General features: G+C 30.3%; 1 protein-coding gene across 11 annotated transcripts in view; it reads left to right on the top strand.

Annotated features, from left to right (window-relative positions):
* LOC147816190 (calcium-dependent secretion activator 1-like) overlaps nucleotides 1-19,147 on the top strand; it is a 278,097-nt gene that overhangs the window by 25,343 nt on the left and 233,607 nt on the right. For 7 of the 11 annotated variants that reach the window (XR_015431868.1, XM_087158355.1, XM_087158360.1 and 4 more), the window contains 2 exons: nucleotides 2,381-2,581; nucleotides 9,893-10,040. Coding sequence is in view for 8 of the 11 variants with exons in the window: in XM_087158355.1 (XP_087014481.1) it covers nucleotides 10,009-10,040 (32 nt within the window). In the remaining 3 variants the exon portion in view is untranslated. Of the gene's footprint in view, nucleotides 1-2,380; nucleotides 2,586-9,840; nucleotides 10,041-19,147 lie in introns of all 11 variants that reach the window. The other 4 variants (XM_087158361.1, XM_087158362.1, XM_087158358.1 and 1 more) reach the window with 1 other exon arrangement.

Raw genomic sequence — 19,147 nt, 5'->3', positions numbered from 1 at the left:
TGATTTTTACATTACATTTATCTTTTTGCATCTAGTTTAAAAACTTGTTTAAACAACTTCAACCAGCCATTACTGGCAGTACAGTTTATTTTATTTACGCTTTGAAATTTACAATATGAGTTAAATATTATAAAATAGTAACCTGAAGAAATACAATAATTTATATACATATTGAAATCAAAAGTTTTTATTTTAATTAATGTTACGAAATTTATCCTTAAAATATGAACTAAATAATGTGCCTTCACACCATAGTTACCTCTCAAACTAATTCCGAAACAATGATTTACATGATATATAAAACTATAATATGCTGGTATGATGAGCTAGCTAGGTGAGGCATTGTTTCAGACCTTGCCAGAAGTTCGAGAATGGCTTACTTAAATGTATTTTTAGGAAAGTGGGACAAGAAGATAAAAATGCCTTAAATTTGAGCTTTTTTTTCTTGAATTCTTAAAACTAGGGATTGTAAATAACCACTTTTCTCCCAAAACAATACCATTACTATCTAAGTTTTGTTCTTTTGGACTTAAGTGGAGGAGTCTATGATACCCTTATGAAAGATCAAGGCTGGCTGTCAAAAATGTATTTAATGAAATGTTAGCCAATATTTTAAAATCTATGTATTGATTTTTGAGATGTCAGACATAGAAAATTAAAAATCTGTACGTCAATAGAGCTGAAAGTGAGGTATGCAAACTGGTGGACAAAATTAAGACAACATCAGAACTGGACACAGCTTCAATGGGCTAATGTTCTCTTCACCGATGAGTCCAGATTCAGTCTACAACCTGATTCTGGACGGTTATTGATATGGAGGGAACCTGGAATCCGATACCATCCCAGCAACATTATCGAAAGAGACCATTATGCTGGTGGAGGACTCATGGTTTGGGCAGGGATCATGCAAGATACCCGCACACTGCTCCATGTGTTTGACAATGGTTCCGTGAATGCCCAGAGGTACAGGCAGGAGGTCCTAGAGCCCTATGTGCGTCTTTTCAGGGGCGCTGTTGGCCCTGAGTTCATTTTTATGGACGACAATGATCGATCACATAGGGCACTCATGGTTGATGAGTGTCTGGAAAGCGAGGATATTCAACGAATGGGTTGACCAGCCAAACACCCTGACCAGATTTACAGTTACAAATCATTCATCACTCAAAAGTTATTCCAATAATTTACTTCATTGAAAGTAAACATAAAATGTAAACTACTTTTCTTGTCGCAGTTATTTTAAAAATTTAAACAATGGTGCATCAAACTTTGAGTTTTTGTTTGATATCTCAACTTTATTAAGTAAATGAAGAAAAATTGAATAAAACTGAGTGACAAATTTTATTTATGTGTAACCATAATTTAAGTTAAATATTTTAAATTTTAACTTATGGAACTTTTGTCATTTGTTTTCAAAAGCAGATTGCTAGCTTATTTTTATTTGCTCACTCCCAATGAAATATTATCCATGTTGCTCGATGAAAATGAGAGGGAATGTTGTTTATAGGTCTTAGAATTTTGATAAAAAACTATCTGTTGTCTTTTGAAAAGAAGCATAATATTTTTATAGAAATAAAGATTTTGAAGTTATATAAATTTTGTAAATTTTGTAAAGAAAAAGTGAAATTCTAAAAACAAATAAATTATCCACTTTTTTCAATGATTTTTTTTTACTGTAAAATATGTTTTATAAAATAATTTTTTGGTAATCAAATTTACAACATCGAATTACTGTGTTTTATAGAATCAACCTCTCTTTTTTAGTAATTTATAAAATAGCAACCTCCTGTGTTTTTCACATTTTGTAATAATTATAAAGCAACAATACTGTGAATTCTGTTTTTCATTTAATTACTTAAATCAGGTTGGAAGATAAGACAAAATAATGATAAGTGGATAGTTGAAACCCTTTGAATGTAGTAATCATTGATAAAGAAAGGACAGTAAAAGAAAGTGAATTTTTATTTCTGTCTAAAAATAACCTTTTAAAGAACCTTTTCTTTTCTTTTGTTTTTTATTGTGGAAACCCTTTTTTTCTTATTTAGATAAAAGATACAAAAATTATTAAAGAGCATTATGCCAGAAAACTGAGATAAAAGCACATATATTGATAGTTATGATGTGATAAATATGTGTTCAGTTACATATTTAGATTATTTTATGGGTGAATAAACCCTTGATGCTTATTACAGTGTAGAGAATTTTAAATTTTGACTTACTGACCTCTTGGTAGACACTCTAACTGAATGTATCATTAAGAATTAATCTTCTCTATTCTGGGATTAAAGAAAAATTATATGATTATAGTCATTACATGTTTATAATCACTGTTAACTTTCCACTGCAATAAAGTTTCTCATTCAAACTTTTTATTCTTTCACAGGAATGGACAGCAGGTGAATGTATACCAGAATTTTTTCCCGATCATCTCATTTTTAATTCTATTCACTCAGACTTAAATGATCTTGGCATTCCATGGTGTGATAGTCCAGAAGATTTTGTGGCAAAGCATAGAAATGCTTTAGAATGTTCTCATGTATCTGAGCCGCTTCATCACTGGATGGATTCAACTTTTGGTTGTATAGTATGTATTCTTAATATTTCTCTTTTAAACAAATGGATTTATGTTTTTGGTGTGTTGAAAATTGTATTAATTTTCTGTACTGTGATTTTTAAGTAGCTTTTAGACTTACCATTATTTATATATATCAGTTTTTCAGGTAAAAATTTAAATAAATAATGTGAGAGTACTAATATTAACCACAAATATTTTTTTTTAAAAATTGTTTGTTACTCATTTTTTCAAAAAAAAAATTAATAAATAAATAAAATAGGAAAAAAAAGATTAAACTTCATAAAAGTAGATGTAAATTTTTTACTGATATTATAGCCTTTTTCTAACCAATGAAAAAAAATTTAAAAATATTTATAAATTTTTTCTATTAAATTTTTAAAAACATTCTGGGAAAATTTTTTCAACCATGACTTCAAAAAATTTTCTATTGTTGGGTTATTAATTTTTAAAGGGTAACCTAAATATCCTTACATATTGTTGCAGAAAATCTGGTTTTGTAAGCACTAATAACTCAAACGGTGAAAATGATACAATCTTAGTTAAAACTTGGAACTGAATTGTCTAAGTTTTTCATGTGATCAACATTTAGTTAACATATTATGTTACTTATTACTTTTTACATTTGATAAACATATTACGTTACTTTTTTAAAAAAAAAATCCATTTTTTTTAGTATTTAAATATCATTTTTAAGTTTATTTTTACTATGAATTTTAACCTTTTATTTTAAACTGCATACATCATAATCCTATGAGACAGGAGACTTAAGCTTTTTTGAAAATGTTTATTTTTTAAGGTCATTGTTCATTGGTGAGGTAGAAAAGAAGTTTTACATAATGTTGCTTAAATGTATCATACTGGTTATTTCTTATTAATTTGCTCTATGATGCAAATAATGAAGGATGTTGCCCTTAAAAATAATAGTATTGAAATTTTATTTCTAAAAGTATTGAGACCTTAATTCCTAAAAGTTGTATATTTGTAAGGAAATGAAAGAAGGGGACAAATATTTCCTTTTAAGGTGAACAATGAAATTAAAAGGAATAATGTATACATCTACTAAATATTTCATGACAATATTATTCTAGAAAACATAGAAGAGAAGAACTAAATTCTTTAAAATAGATTGAGTTTGTGCAGTAATATTGCAAAATTATATAGTACCTAATATAGTAATATTATAAAAATGGCCAAGCTGTTGTTATTCTTAATATGAAGAAATCGTAAAAAAAAGGGAGGGAGTGTAGTAAGCTAAGGAAGTAATCAACATGTATAACTTCATTCTTGAAAATTGCATGTATTTTTTTATTTGTGAACCTATCTTTATTTTTTTTTAATTTTAAAATAAATTTTTCGTATCATTATTTAAGTAATTTTTTCCATTCCAATGACAGTGCAAACACATTAACTGAAAAATAAATATGTCAAAATTAGTTTCCTTTTATTTTTAGTACTAAAGCGTTCAAAACAAATCTTTGTGAGAAAAAAAATTCAAATAATTTTTGGTTAAAGCAAAATATGGATTGAGCTAATTTTCGTTTAAATTTAGGTCTATATAGTTTTAAGGTAAAATCTAATAGTGAGCTATAAATGACTGAATTAATTTATCACTCAATCTGACTGCCTTGAATTCTGAGTTTCATAAACAGTCAATTAGCACTGCTTTATGCATATTTAGAAGTCCAGCATAGACACAATGTTCCAGATAATTGGTTTTTAACTATAGCAGTAAATATTAGAAACAAAGTAATCTTATTTTGGTTTTATTAACATTTTAAATAGGTAGGTAATTTCTTTGCTTGGAGCAATGAACTTAATATGGTTAAAAAATCAATTATGCTTTAAATATTTTTATTTTGTTCCATAGGTAATCTAATTTGTTTTTTTCAAGAGATTTTTCAGATCTCATGACTAGTTATCTTAATATGAACTCTCCCAAATAATGTCAAACACTTCAATGAAAATGAAAAATAATCTTTTTGAGTGTTAAAAATAGATAATAAAATTACGATTAAGAATAAGAATAATCAGGTAATTTTCCTTACAAATATTATTATTTTTCTGTTCTTACAGTTTCAAACTGATATTGTTTTAGTAATGTTGTAATACTAAAAAATTATAGTTAGGCAAAGAAAAAAAAAACTTAAGATAAAATTTTAAGTTCAGAAGGCGAAAGTTGATTCACATTATTTAATAAATTAATTTAAAGATTTTAAGTTATGAAAAAGTAATTTAAAGTTTAGGTGAGATTTTCGGGTGTGATTTTAAAATTCATTTAAGTTATAGAACTGCCAAAGTCTGAAATTGCTGGGGCTTAATTTTAAAAGTATAATTTTTTTATAAAAAAAAGTACTTAACAGGACATTTTCTTGATTGTAGCAGAAAAGAGAATAAACTCTTTTCGTTAAAATAATAACATTTTAAGGATCGGCATCTGAAAGCTATAAATATGACCGTGTTATTTATTTATTTATTTTTTTGTATCTTACTAATTATTTAGGAAAACTAAGTGTGAAATAAAATAAAATTTGCCTAACAAAATGCTTATTTTTCATACCTGACATGTATTATGATATTTTGTAACTAAGATTAAACATAAGAAGAAAATGATTTCCAGATCTGAAAAAAAATATAATTTGGAATTAAGTCTAGTCAGAGCTTATTCTAGGCAGTGTTAACAGGGCGCAGCACCTTGTTGCCCTTTTAGTCGAAAGGATCCACCCTGTTGCCCCCTGAAGTAAGTTAGTGCCCTGATGTAATAGACTCTATACCCTTTTTGCCTTTCTTTCCTCAACCTTTCTTTATTTTTTCCCCAAACTCTACAATGGATTTCTTAAGCTTTTGTTATTTTCATCTCTTTTTATTTAATTTGTCAGTGCTGTCAATACATAGATTTATATGGGAAAGGAAAAATAGCCATCACGCCCCCCTGTTGCACTTGTCTTTGAGTTGCCTTGAGTCCCTGTTGCAGTTACTTCCACTATCTTCCAGAGCAGAACAGTTCAATAGAGGCCTCTCAGTTGTCCATCAGGAATTCATTAGTGGGGAGAGGGATAATAAAATGCCTTTCTCTAAATCTTGGTTTACTCTTTTCCCTAAAAGAACATAAATCTTTTTTTCTCAAGCAATGTTCTATTGTAGGATTTGGAGAGTGGTCAGCAGGTGTGGAAGGGCATCCTTTTGGTATACCAGAACTATCTTTTGGAAAACTCACAGTTTTAGCAAGCAATCAAAATTCTTATGACTATACTTAAACTACCATAAATTCAGGAACACCACTTACAATTCAACTCCAAACAACGAAATATCGCTATAAAATATGTTCATTTGAGCAGATTTTAGGTTCAGGCTTATCTAAAAAATGGCGGAAATGAAATAGATCATTTTTTTTAATTGGTTTAATGTAACTATTTAAGAAAAACTTTTTATTTTATTTTAACAATATGCTTACTATAATCAAAAGCATAAATGGTAGTAAAATGCTTTATTGAATTTTGTATGTTATTTTTCAATTAATCTTAAATTTTTTTAAAAAAATTTGCATGGTATTGAAAACTGCTTTTATGAAAATATTTTTAATAATTTAAATTCTTATTTCTGTTACTGGCATAAATAGGTTTAAATTTAATATAATCAAAAAAATATAAAATGTTCTATTTTATTTTTTTTAAATTTGAACTTTACTAAATATTACTATAAAATATGTTCATTCAAGCAGATGTTAGGTTTAGACTTATCTAAACAATGCTGGAAATAAAAATAGACCATCATTAAGGCCATGTTTTGATAGTTTCTTAAATTGGTTTAATATAATATTGAAGGAGAACTGAGTAAGATGCTTCATAGAGTTTTGTATGCTATTTTTTAATTAATCTTTAGAATTTTTTTTGTTGATTTAAATGGTATTAAAAACATAAGTTTTAAATTATTTTTAATGTATAATATTTTCAATGTACATTATTTAATTTAATGTTGCATTTTTAATTATATTGTTATACTATTTAAAGCGCCTATAATAAAATTAATAACTGAAAAGTTAATTATTTATTAAATCATAACTACAGACACTTAAAAACATACATTTATTATTTTATTAATATATTAATAAAATAATATATATATTATTATTATTTATTAGCATTTTAAATAAATTATTATGCTTAATTAGCTCATTAACTTGATTTATTTGTTAATTTATTAATAAAAATTAGTAATTAATATGTTTGCTTTGCTACTTTTTGTAAAGTAAAAAGTTTTTTTTTTCTTCTGACAATGTTTTAATGACAATAGTCTGACAATGTTTAAAGAATTGACAATGTTTTTTAATAGAACTTGTAAAGTCATAGAAAGAAATTATTGCCTTTTTAGAATAATAATGCCCTTTTTTAAACTTTTGCACCCTGCCCTTTTTTCTTTTTTGCCTAGAATGAGCTCGTTGATCGACTATGATAAGTTATATGCTCTGTGTTTAGTGTGGCTTTGGGAGTTTAACGGAGAGGTTGTTTTGGCACGTTAGTGAAGCATTATTTTTTTTATTTTTTGTGGTTGGTTTTCAAAATTTTTGTTTGAATTTTTTTATGTGCGTGACTGCCAATATCTGCATATTGTGCTTATTATTTGTAAATATTTTCAATTCTATTTCATACATGGTACTACATATACTTGAATGGTATTCCGTTTTATTCCTTTTAAACTGCTATTTTATGCAATATGCCATTAATTTCTGAGAATATTGGTCAGACGCGCTGGAGCGTCAGTGGCACTGACGAAGACAGGTTGTGTCTGTGTGCCACTGACGCTCCAGAACGTCGAAGGAAAAAAAACGCTCTCTAAACAGCAAAATAATATGTTTCTTTGTTTTTCTGGTTTTCCTAGTAAAATATAAGGAACATTTGAACCATTAAAACCCTGTTTTGTAATCCGGCTTCTGAGAATGGAAACGTCATTTTTAGTGGGGATGTGTTAACGAGAAAGTGCATGGCAGTGTGTCGGCCGGAAAATGAGAGCGTTTCATTCCTTCTTGTGTATATGACAGTCAGCTCCAAACTGTTCAAGGAAGTGACTTCAGATATCTTAATTAATTAATGCATATGATTTTTTTGTTACGAAACCAGACATAAAACATACTTTCTCTGAATAAACTTACCTTTTTTGGGCAAATTTTTACCTTGTCCTCAAAATATTGGGGGTAGTTGTTATCTTAGAATAATGGTCAGGAAAGTGGTTAAAATTTTGAACCCTTTAATGTTAATTTTACTTTTTGCTTAGCTTGGAATGTTTTGAGAATTTCTGAAGTGAATGGAAAGATTTTTGCACACAATTATGGAATTGGTTTATCCAGAACTGATTTCTTGCAAAAGATAATTTTTATCCTTATTAATTGTTTTTTATTGTTTTATTTAATAATAGTTGAAAACATTTTGAATGGTAAGGTGTAAAAATTTTTTTATCTCTTTAAGAATGTAATTGTATTTAGAAACATACAAACTTGGAACAAAATCAGTTGAATTGTTCCTGAGAAATGGAATTTTAAAGAAGTCTTTTTATTTGAAATTCGAATTTCTACCGAAATATTTGACCAATTTCATTTAAATTTTGTATTTTATCATGAATTACATTTTTTAAAATGATGTAAAAATTTGTTTATCTTATATATCTAACAATGTTTATCTTATATTTCTGTATCTTATATACCTTACACTTCAGAAATTTTCAACTCTTATTAAATAAAATAATAAAAAAAGACAAATAATTATAAAAAATTATTTTTGAATTATTAAAAATTATCTTTGGAAGTTATCTTCAGTGGATCGATAAATGAGTACAAAGCATGCTTGGGAAATAAACACTGGGGGTTCTGACCACTCAACCGGAACATCTGTTCTTACACCTCAGAGCCCAAAGGTCAAGAAAACTGAGATGGGCACAGTAGGCCTTGGCCCTCTATGGGCTGCCGCGCCTCTGAGTTTATCTTTGGATATACAAATTTATTACTGTGTGCAAAAATCTTTCAATTCGCTTCAAAGAATTCTCGAGATGTAGCAAAATACGCAAAAAGAAGAATTAACATTGGACCGCTCTCCTAACTTGGACCATGCTCCAAACTTTGGACTGTTCTCATGGCAAAACTGTTGGGACCATATTTTCTAGATAGTGGCTTCTCCCTATATTCTGAAGGTCAGAATCCAAACCAATTGAGAAAAAAAAAAAAGTGTTTTTATTCAGAGGAGGTACATTTTTGTATTTGTGTCTGGTTTTATAACCTAAATTGTCATCTGCACTAACTAATTAGCATAATAGAGATCATCCCCTTGAACTAATAAGATTTAGTCCTAGTGATGAAAATATGATCATTAGGTAAGATATTCAGGGTATTTCATGTATTTGTTATGCACTGCACATAGCTTTTTCATTAATGCAATTTAAATGAAACAGCAATAGCATATTAATTAAGGACCAGCATTTATGTATAGTTAAAGCAGAAGTACTTTTAAGGCTTGTCCCATGGGAATCCTAAACTAAATTTAATTCAATGGAATAGGATCAAAAAGATAATTGTGCAACAGAAAATATTGAGCAAAAGGTTAAAACTGCAGCTTATTGGCATGAATTATTAAAAGAAAGGTTTGAAAGAAATGCCCATTCTATATAAAAGAAGATCAGAAAAACCTTAGCGAATAAATTTATTTGAATAAATAACGTATGCTATCTTTTATTAATGGATTACTACCATTAGTGTAAAATAAATTTTCATATGACACTAATTGTTACTATGTATCTATATATTAGACAAGGTTTATTCTTAAGAGAAATCATAGAAACCTTCCGTTTTATTTATCTCTCTATTATTATACTTTTTCTTATCTCTCTATTTTTCAGATTTTAGCTGTATTCTGCAATTTAATAAAGGACTATTACTACTCAATTCAATCTTAATAGATACTCTAAGTAGGAATTTTATAATGCAGTATCTTCCTTAAATAAAATTTGCAAAACTTTTTTAATTAAGCTTTTTTCTTTCAAATAGTTTTAAAAATTAAAGAGGAAAATGAAACGAGCTGCATTTATTTATCTAGGAATTTATAAAAACTTTAAAAAAAAACTAAAATTTATAATATAAAATTTTTTAAGAGTTATTATCTTATCTGAAATCCTTATCTTATTTAAAATTGATTTTTCTTTTAAGCAATACTTCTTTTTTTTTTAAATGTGAGTACTATTTATAAAACTTTTCATTATAAACTAATATCAGAACATGCTCTTTAAAGACAAAAATATTTTTGTTTATAATCAACTAATATATTTATTTTTATTATTTAGATCAAAATCTTCATCTGATCGCTCAGAATCTTGACCGGAAAACCAAATTATTGTTTTACCCAAGGATCCATTATCTTCCCATCTTGAAGCTCTGCATACTTTTCAATCTTGGTTTGATGGAGAATATCGTCATTTTAATGAATTTAAGGTCAGTCTTTAAGTACGGATTCAAACACTGAAAAGGATTTATTATATACTTTTTAAATTAAAGGTTCATTAACATTCTAAGTTTAAAAAAATATACCTTTTTATGTTTTTATGCTTCCCTTTATTGGCTCGTAAAACAGGTATGTCACTGGGAAACGTGGCTTAACATGCATTCCCTAAAAATGTTTGGTTATTGCTTAAAGATCGTTCTAGATCTGGTGTTAACTTTAAAACTAACGTAATTTCTTCTTCTTTATTGACGCTACAGCCCAGGGTGAACCTTATCCTGTTGCACAATATTTTGCCAATCAGCTCTGTCCCTGACCTTGATCTTCCAGTAGGAGATCTTGAATGTTTTTAAATCCTCCATCTTTTCTTCGGTCTCTCTCTTGGCCTAATGTAATGAAATTCAAACAATGTAATTTTATTGTTTGATAATATAATCTCTGTTATTCTGCTATACAGTTTTCCATCTAGGCATAAGCATTGTCATGAATGAAAATATTTATTTAGCAGAAAATTGTTCTCTATATTTATTTAACAGAATCATTTCGCCATGCTGTAGTTGGTTAAAATGAATTATTAAGTTTGTCTTCTTAATGTACCTTAAAAATTTTAAAGAGTTGTCCAGCTTTTGCAACCAGGTTCTTAATCTTCACCCTCTTTTTTCACTGTTCTTAAGTGCTGAATGTTGTTTTATTTCATGCTATTACTTGATTAAATCTTATTTTATATCGGATGATGTTTGGGTTATGAATGTTAAGTTTCTTGCAAAATACTCAGTTGCAGGGAACTTTTTCCGTTTTCTTCCTCTGTAGCACTCACATTACTAGCATAAATCTCCAATAGTTGTCTTGATTTAACTTCTAGTATAAAAGCACTCTGCCAAAATTTATCAAACAATTTTTCACAGTTTGTAGTGTCAAATCACTGTCTAAATAAACAGCCAAATTGCTCTCGTGTGTAGATATATATTACTCACACATTTCTGAAATTCATAGAACATTACAAATTGTAAATTAACCTTTTTATTGTCCATTTTTAGAACACCAATATTCAATCTTGTAGAGGCAAAGCACTCTTTCCAGTACTGGCAACACAACAGCCAAACAAAGAAGTGTCCACATCACCTAATAAAATATACTCTAGCGCCATCTCTGAGCACTGGACAAAAACTTTTTAAATGACCTCACACACACATACTCATATATATCTATTATATATATATATATGACAGTGGCGTGAAAATTTTCGGTAATCATTGCAATTATTTAAGCTTGTGGTGAAAAATTATTAACTCTAAAATGCAATGGTTGAATGTTCAAAAAAGAAACTTTAAATCTTACCTTCACTTATACATGAACTCCAGCCTTCTTGTTTTTGAGGCGAATTTGTTAGTGATTTTGATGTAGAAATCTTCCTTCTCCTTTAAAGACATCAACAGTTCCTTTTCAATGGACAACAAAGCCAAATTACTGAGCCTGTCTTCTGTTTGTGTGGGCTTCTTGTATGTATGAATCCTTTTAAGGGCGGAAAAACTCCTTTCTACTGGTGCTATTGTTGCAGGAATGGTCGAAATTAATTTGGAGAGTTTAAAAATTTTCTTGAAAGAACAGTGTAAATTTTTTTCTTTCAGAAATTTTATTAGTTCTTGTGGAATACAATCAGTTCATTTTTCCACACTGTCATATCAAAGGTTTGTGGATATAATTCTCCTAGATTAGTTAAAAGTCGTTCAGGGAAGCCATTTTTTTCTGAAAAATTCTTGGACTGTTTAGGATTTAGTAAATCAAAGAATGCCAGTTTTTTCAGAGAAGAATAGTTCTTGTGGAATACAATCAGTTCATTTTTCCACCCTGTCATATCAAAGGTTTGTGGATATAATTCTCCTAGATTAGTTAAAAGTCGTTCAAGGAAGCCATTTTTTTCTGAAAAATTCTTGGACTGTTTCAGAGAAGAAAACCGGCTGCTTAAGTGGCTAAGTAAATTATCTGTTGCTTCATAAAACAGCTTTCTATATTGTTGCTCTAAAATCAGAGAACTTTCGTTGTTAGCATGAACTTTTCTTATTCTTTTTGGTGTTCCTGCCACTGAAACAGTTTTTTCCCAAATTATGAGAAATCCGATAATGTCACTTTCTTGCATTCTCCAAGACTTCTTGAAAGTCTCTGATAACATTTAAGCAGGACAGTATATTGATACTGTCTGCCTGCAACATTTGAAATAATAAATCTGTTCGGGTAAACTCGAACTTCTTCAAAAACAAGGAGTACCCATTGGCAACACAGCTATCAGGACCATCCCAGGTATCATCAGAACTTTCATAAATGCTTGTAAAAAAATCAATAATTTGTTCACGGTACTGTTCTACCGTATTCACCAGTCTTGAGGTAAAGCGCCATCATGTAGGAGCAAAAGAAGGAATACTTTTTTTTAAGTATTCCTGCATTGCAAATGATCGCTTACTAGAAGGCGATGAAAATTTTGCAATAGCGCTTAGTGTTGAAAAGAATGTGTTGCATTCTAAAATATCTTTCATGCCCTGAGATAAAACCAAGTTTAATACATGAGCATAACAGTACGTGAATAGAGCTTTTGGATATATATCTGTAACCTTTTTGTGCGAACCTGACAAATGGCCTGACATTACAGCAGCACCATGGTACGTCTGAGCAACGAATTTATTAGCCAGTTTATATTCACTTACGGTTTTCTGTACGTGCTCGAGTAAACCATTAGATGTACGGTCTGCACTTACGTCGGTAAATCCAACGAACCTCTCTGTAACACTGCTGTCTCCCTTCACTACATATCTCTAAACTGTAGAGAGCTGTGACCTTCTTCTAATATCCAACGCTTCATCTAATATTAAAGCTGCAAAATCTGCTTCCTCAATTTCTCGTTTAATAGTTTCTATCAGTTCTTCACTAATAATACTAATTAGTTCGTTTTGTATATCATTTGAAGTGCCTTTAAAAACTGTAGAATTTTCAAAATGTTCTGCTAAAACTGGATCGTAGAGTTTTAAGAGATTTAAAGTTTCAACATAATTTCCTTGATTCAGAGAGGAAGTTTTTTCATTGTGCCCTCGGAAGGGTAATTCTTGTTTGGCAAGAAAACATGTCACATCTATGAGTCGCTTTAAAACTTCACAATTTTTCTTAACTGTTTGGTTATGCAAATTGCGATTAACTTTGAGGGTTTTGTCTATTCTTTCATCTATTCGTTGCTTTCCAAAATTATACAGGTCTGCTACACACTGAAGATGTGATTTAGAATTTTTGTGTTCCTTGGTTGATTTGGTTAATCCATTCAAATTACTGAAACCACTAAAATTCCAAACGTTTTTGGATTTGGAAAATAAAAGACAGGGCCAGCAAAAAAGTTTGGACAAACTTTCACTGCCACAGAGCCAAGTATGAGAATCATAATTAGAAACTGTAAAGTGTCAGGTATATTCTCTGTCTCTTTCTTTTACTTTAGACGATAAATTTTTGAGTGATGGACAAGGTCTACCATTTTGGACAATATTAAGTTTATCCTCAAATCTTAAGTTTTTTCTGGAGTTCTTGTATAATATCCAATTCAGCCATGTTTGAATCAGTAAAATGGGCATCAATGGGGAAAAAATTTCAGTTCATTTAATGAAAATACTGAATTATCACATACGAATATTCAAAGACGATGCAAAAACTTACCAAAAAATAATCAAAACACCATCTCAATTAATAAAAATATCTATGACACAGCAAGACAAAAAAATCACTGAACAACAAACCCGCCAAACAAACAGAAATATTTAAAAAAAACACGTGCACATCGGTAGTTGGCTGTTCTAACTTACGATCTAACTCCCTTGCCAAAACTTTCAATCTATTAACTAAACCATCTCAGTTAAAAAGCAGAATATACAATACAATGAAAGAGAAAAATTAATCAAAAAGTCCAGTCCTGCAAAATAAAAAAAATACCCTTTAAGAAAAGAGAAATTTTAACTGAATAACATTTCATAACAACAGGGAAGTACAGCGGATAACGGAACAGCAACGCTGTTCTAGTTTGAAATCTAACCCCTTCACTTGAAAGTGCGAGAGCTTCTTGGCTTCTGTCCAACAGAAGCGCAAAAATCTGCGGTGAGAGGCGTTACTTTTAGTTAGGTAAAAAGATATGGTGGGGACGGGGGATGAATGACTGAGGCAGGTAAAAAAACGTTATTTGGATGTGCTAAAGTTTGCGGATCGCACAAGGTTTCTCTTTGGTTTTTACAAATTTTTGATCTGGATTTTTTTTTGTTTTTTGGAAAAATCATATTTTTTAAATTATATTTAAACTCAAAATACTCTATCTAATTCTCTGAAATATTACTTGGTCATCGGACGCCACGCCACTGATATATGAGTATATGTATATATTATACAGACCTTCTAACTGCTATTTTTTGCAAAACTATGTTATAGAGTAGAGGCAATCAACATTTAAAAACTATAGCTTCCAAAATATTTTTTGGTAATTTTGCTAACATCTTAAAAGCCTCCCCATGAGAGAGTCTGAACAAAGTTACATTACGTATGAACTTTTAAATCATTTATATGTAGTAGTTTTGAAAATAACTTTGAATCAAATTTATAAAACAAAGAATCATACATAAAACTTAGCTACGATCACCATCTTTGGTGACACAACAGCCCTATGTCGCCTTCTTTAGAGTATTTTTCCATTCCACTCTTTTGCAGGCAGCTGTTCTCCAGTTCCTTACTTTAATTACAGAAATCTGAACAGCTTGTCTATTGTTGTTATTCTTATCGTAGCGTTTTATTACCGTAATTTCACAGAGAAGCGCCGCCCTGGTATATATGCCGCATTCTCAAAAATCGGCTGAAAGAAAAAAGCTTTTCACGGCGCGCCGAATTTTTAACAATTAACGAATTTTGAACTTAACGGAGGTATTGATTAAAGACTTAACACATGCTCTAAATACGCATATGTATATAATTTAAATAGTTAAACAAAAACCAATAAAAGGATATTGAATATACAGAAAAATATAAGCAATCCTAGTATATAAAATAGATTTCAATAGCTTTCTAAGTAATATTTTCTAATTTTAAAGTGAAGTAACCTTTAAAATATAAATAAAATAATTAATATATCAAAAACCATTAAAATAAGTATGAAAATATTTAAAACTAAAACGATCTTTCTTTTGAATCAACAATTCAATATCCTGTTTTAGAATTAAATGATAAATCCAAACAAATTTTGTTCATAGAAAAACTTAAGAATAATTTATTTAGATATCACCTATCACTATATATTCATATCACTGCATTTAAAAATCCCTCAAAATCAGAACTCTCTGTATCAGAGCAAATTAGGTTTACTAGTTAATTGTTTATTTCGGGTTAGTCTCCGTCACTCACACTTTCAGCCTCACTTTCGGTTTCGTTTTGTCCCAGAATGATTTCTGCTTTTTTGAAGTCATATATCACAGTTTCTTTTTCTCTTTTAATTGCTGACAGCTTAAACGCAGAAGTATAATTTTTCCTCTTTATGGGAGGCATTTAAAATGGAGAACTTAAATATAACTTATGTTAAAACGAAACGAAAATAGTATAAGCGAAACAAAATATTAACGAAAATAAAATATTAGTAAAACAAAAACTTATCAGAATTGAAGATTAAAAAAAATCATAAGTTGAGGAAGATGATCGAAATCAGACAGAAATATGAGCAATGAAAAAAAATAATAAATAAAAAGCTCTCTCCCAAGCATTTAAAACAAGTTTCTATTTTTAGAAATTTCCTCCCCCTATTTTCTCTTCTCAAATCAGGTTTCTTTTTTTAACCGACTCCGCCTAGGACGCTCTTTCTTTTATCCCTGTCTATAATTCTCACACACTTGGCTTTTTTCCCTCGTCACTGACCCTCAGTTGAATGTTGGAAATTCTTTTTCAACATTCTAATTGTAAGATTATTGAAGGTCATTCCAAGCTCATCAGCACCCTTTGTTCAACAAACATTCAAATGTTTTTAACAACCAGCTGAAAAAAAAGGGGAGTGGAGAGAGGCATCCATGACAAGTGAAAGAGACATATTTCCTGGAAAAAACAGAGTGGGCAGGGGAGTGTTTGTTTTACAGTTGAGGTTATAACTGGCTCCACCCTGATTTTCTTCATTCATTCCTTTCTGATTTATGCTTCTCCACTCCGCGCCTATTTCCTACACTCAACAGCTGTTCATATGGCAGAAGGGAGAGAGAGACTTTGTTCTCTTGTGGATAGTGGTCTCCAGAAAGTCATTCCAAGGAAGGATTGGGGAGTGTGGGGAGAGAAAAATTCCAGGTGCACTGACTATTCCTTGGAGTAACATTAGGCATGAAAAAATAAATTAAAAGCTCAGTAACAGGTGGAAAAAATGATGATGAAATTTCCAGTGGGGTTTCTAAAAAGCAAAATTTTTTAAAGGAAAAAAAGTAATACTATATAGGCTGCCCCGTTAGATACGCATTCCTACTAAATTTTCAAGCTTTATATCATAAGTGCTGCGGCCAATCTCCGTGAAATTACGGTTTATTGAGTGGCACTTAAAACTTTCAAGGCAGTTCTGTTTGAGTTCATCCTTACCATCTCCTTCTGTTTAGTCTTATTAATTTTATCATATCTTTTTCATATAACTTGTATATTTCCTAGATGTATCTTTCTCTTCAGACACCATTGTCTCCATCAAAAATAGTTCTGTGGACTCTTCTTTCAAATATCAAGATAGCATTTTCAGCTTTTCTTATGAGTAGACAGCAGATTATATGCACTAAATAAGCGACAAAATATGCATGCAAATATGCACTAAAAAACTTGAATATATGCTCTTAAAACTAGAAATATGCATTTAAAATAGAAATTAAAAGTTCAACTTATTTAAATACTACTACTTACTTTTTCCAACAAACACAGCTAAAACATTTTTTTGTTAAAAGAAAGAAAATCAAAATATTTCTTACTTGAATCTACACATTTCTGAAGAAAAAGCCTAAAACTGAAGTATGATAAATGAGAGAAGAAAAATCATTGCATTTTCAGAAAGATTTTATTAAACTGAATAATTTTTGTTGCAATACACAACTAAGTGTTTTTCCAAATTTTCAAGGGTGAATTGATGTCGTCGGTCATCAAAGATCATTTTGAAAGCAGAAAATGACCTCTCCACGTCAACCGATGTTATTGGACAAAACTTGTACAATTTCGTACTCATTGGTTTTACTTTCTCTGGAAGTTCAGTTCTGTTTCCATTGCGAAAATCTTTTATCTTCTTTACTGCTGCAAAACCTGAATTTTTGTTTTGAACGAAACACCATTTTTCTTTTACTTTCTTCCCAACTGAGTCTGGAAGAGCATTGATGCACTATTGAATTTTTTCAATTTCGAATATGGCCTCAGCCAGGGGAAAACCTCATGTTTCGAGCTTTGTTATTGCTCCACTTAAGAAAGAAAAGTGAGTGTCAATTATGGCCAAGTCCTTCTACAAAGAGATATCCTGTAGTAATTCTTTTGTGACATAAACTGAAGAAACACAGGAACTGTCAATTGCATCTACAACTGACTTTATTAAATCAAAATTATTAGCGTAAAAACGTGCAGCTTCAATCCATGTACCCCACCTAGTTATCACAGGCTGTGGAGGTAAGGGCAAATCAGGATACATTTCTTTATACAATTTTATGCGCACAGGTGCCTTGAGAAAAACTTTCTTGATACTAGAAATTAAATCATTCACAGAGGAGAATACTTCTCGAACAGTCTCAGCCAGTCTGTGAACAGCAGGAGCCAAACATGTAATACGAAGCATTCTGGGATAAAAAAATTTCCTGTGCTGCTGCAGATTTGACCATATATGGAGTGACATCACTGACAAAAATCAAAACATCTTCAGAACCATCTCTATCAGGCCTTAATAATCTGATAGAATCATTGACAAACCTTGCTATGGTTGAATGATTGACTTTTTCAAGGGCTTTGCTTGCTAGAAGATATGGTCGAGTAGGAATATTATCCATTTTTCCACAAATAAAATGAGCAATATAGCAACTGCACTTATCTGTCGTCTCATCAACTTCAATCCATATAGGGCCATCTCCAATATCTCGTCGAATATCATCCAGTACTTCGTTATATATCGGTTGAAGGTAATTCTTTCTTAAAGTCGATTCATTGGGAATGATCTGATTGTTTTTTTTTTATCTGAATATTTTTTTAAAAACTGTCTTAAGTTTGGAATATTTAACTTTTTTAAAGGAATATTGCTGCTTACTAAGGCTTTGCATAAATCACTAGAAAAATCACTTTCCTTTTTAGCTGCTTGAACAGGAATAGTTAATAAACTTTGAACAAATCCTTTTGTATTCTGCTTTTTCTTCGCTTCTTTGCGGAGTAAGCATTAGTCTTTATTGTTGATCGATTTGATACTTTTTTCACAGAAAATGTGTATTTGACAAATCACACAAAATACTATTTCCCCATCGGACGTAAAGTCCTTCCCATAGTCCGAAATCCATGTCTTTATTAAATTTGATTTAGTCGACTTAATTTTTGGCATATTATGAAATTCAGCAGTCAAAAATCACGTCCGAAGCTTCACTAACTATGTATTCAACTGATGGATGTCGAAACTATCTATCTATCGGATGGACTATCGAAATATGTTAGAATAGCAGCTCTCTACGAAAATGTATTCACTCCACCTTTTAACTAATCAGTCACAGGAAAGGGAGGTCATTTTCTACCTACCACAGAAGCCTTATTTTTCCGACACAGATTGACAATTATTAATTCCAGGAAAAGACATCCCCTCATAGAATATCTGACCATCCCTTTCTGAGGTTTCTATGACGAATGTCTGTTTGGGTGGGCCCTTTGTACCCCCCTTCCCTACACGCACCTCATTTCTACATCTTTTTCACGTGATTGCAATCACCCCCAGCAACATCAATCCAGCTGACCCTTTCAGGAGATGAAGAACGACAAAATTAAATTTAAAGAATAGTGATATGGTTTTAGGAGGGAAAAGCCATAAAATGCTGAAAATATGCATTTATAAGAGCAAACATACCTTTTT

Source organism: Parasteatoda tepidariorum, chromosome 2, assembly GCF_982258835.1.
Source record: "Parasteatoda tepidariorum strain Cologne lab strain chromosome 2, Ptep-v5.0, whole genome shotgun sequence".
In the NCBI taxonomy this organism is placed as follows: Eukaryota; Metazoa; Arthropoda; class Arachnida; order Araneae; family Theridiidae; genus Parasteatoda; species Parasteatoda tepidariorum.
Note: the sequence above shows the minus strand (reverse complement) of the source record. Positions and strands in the feature narration are given on the sequence as shown.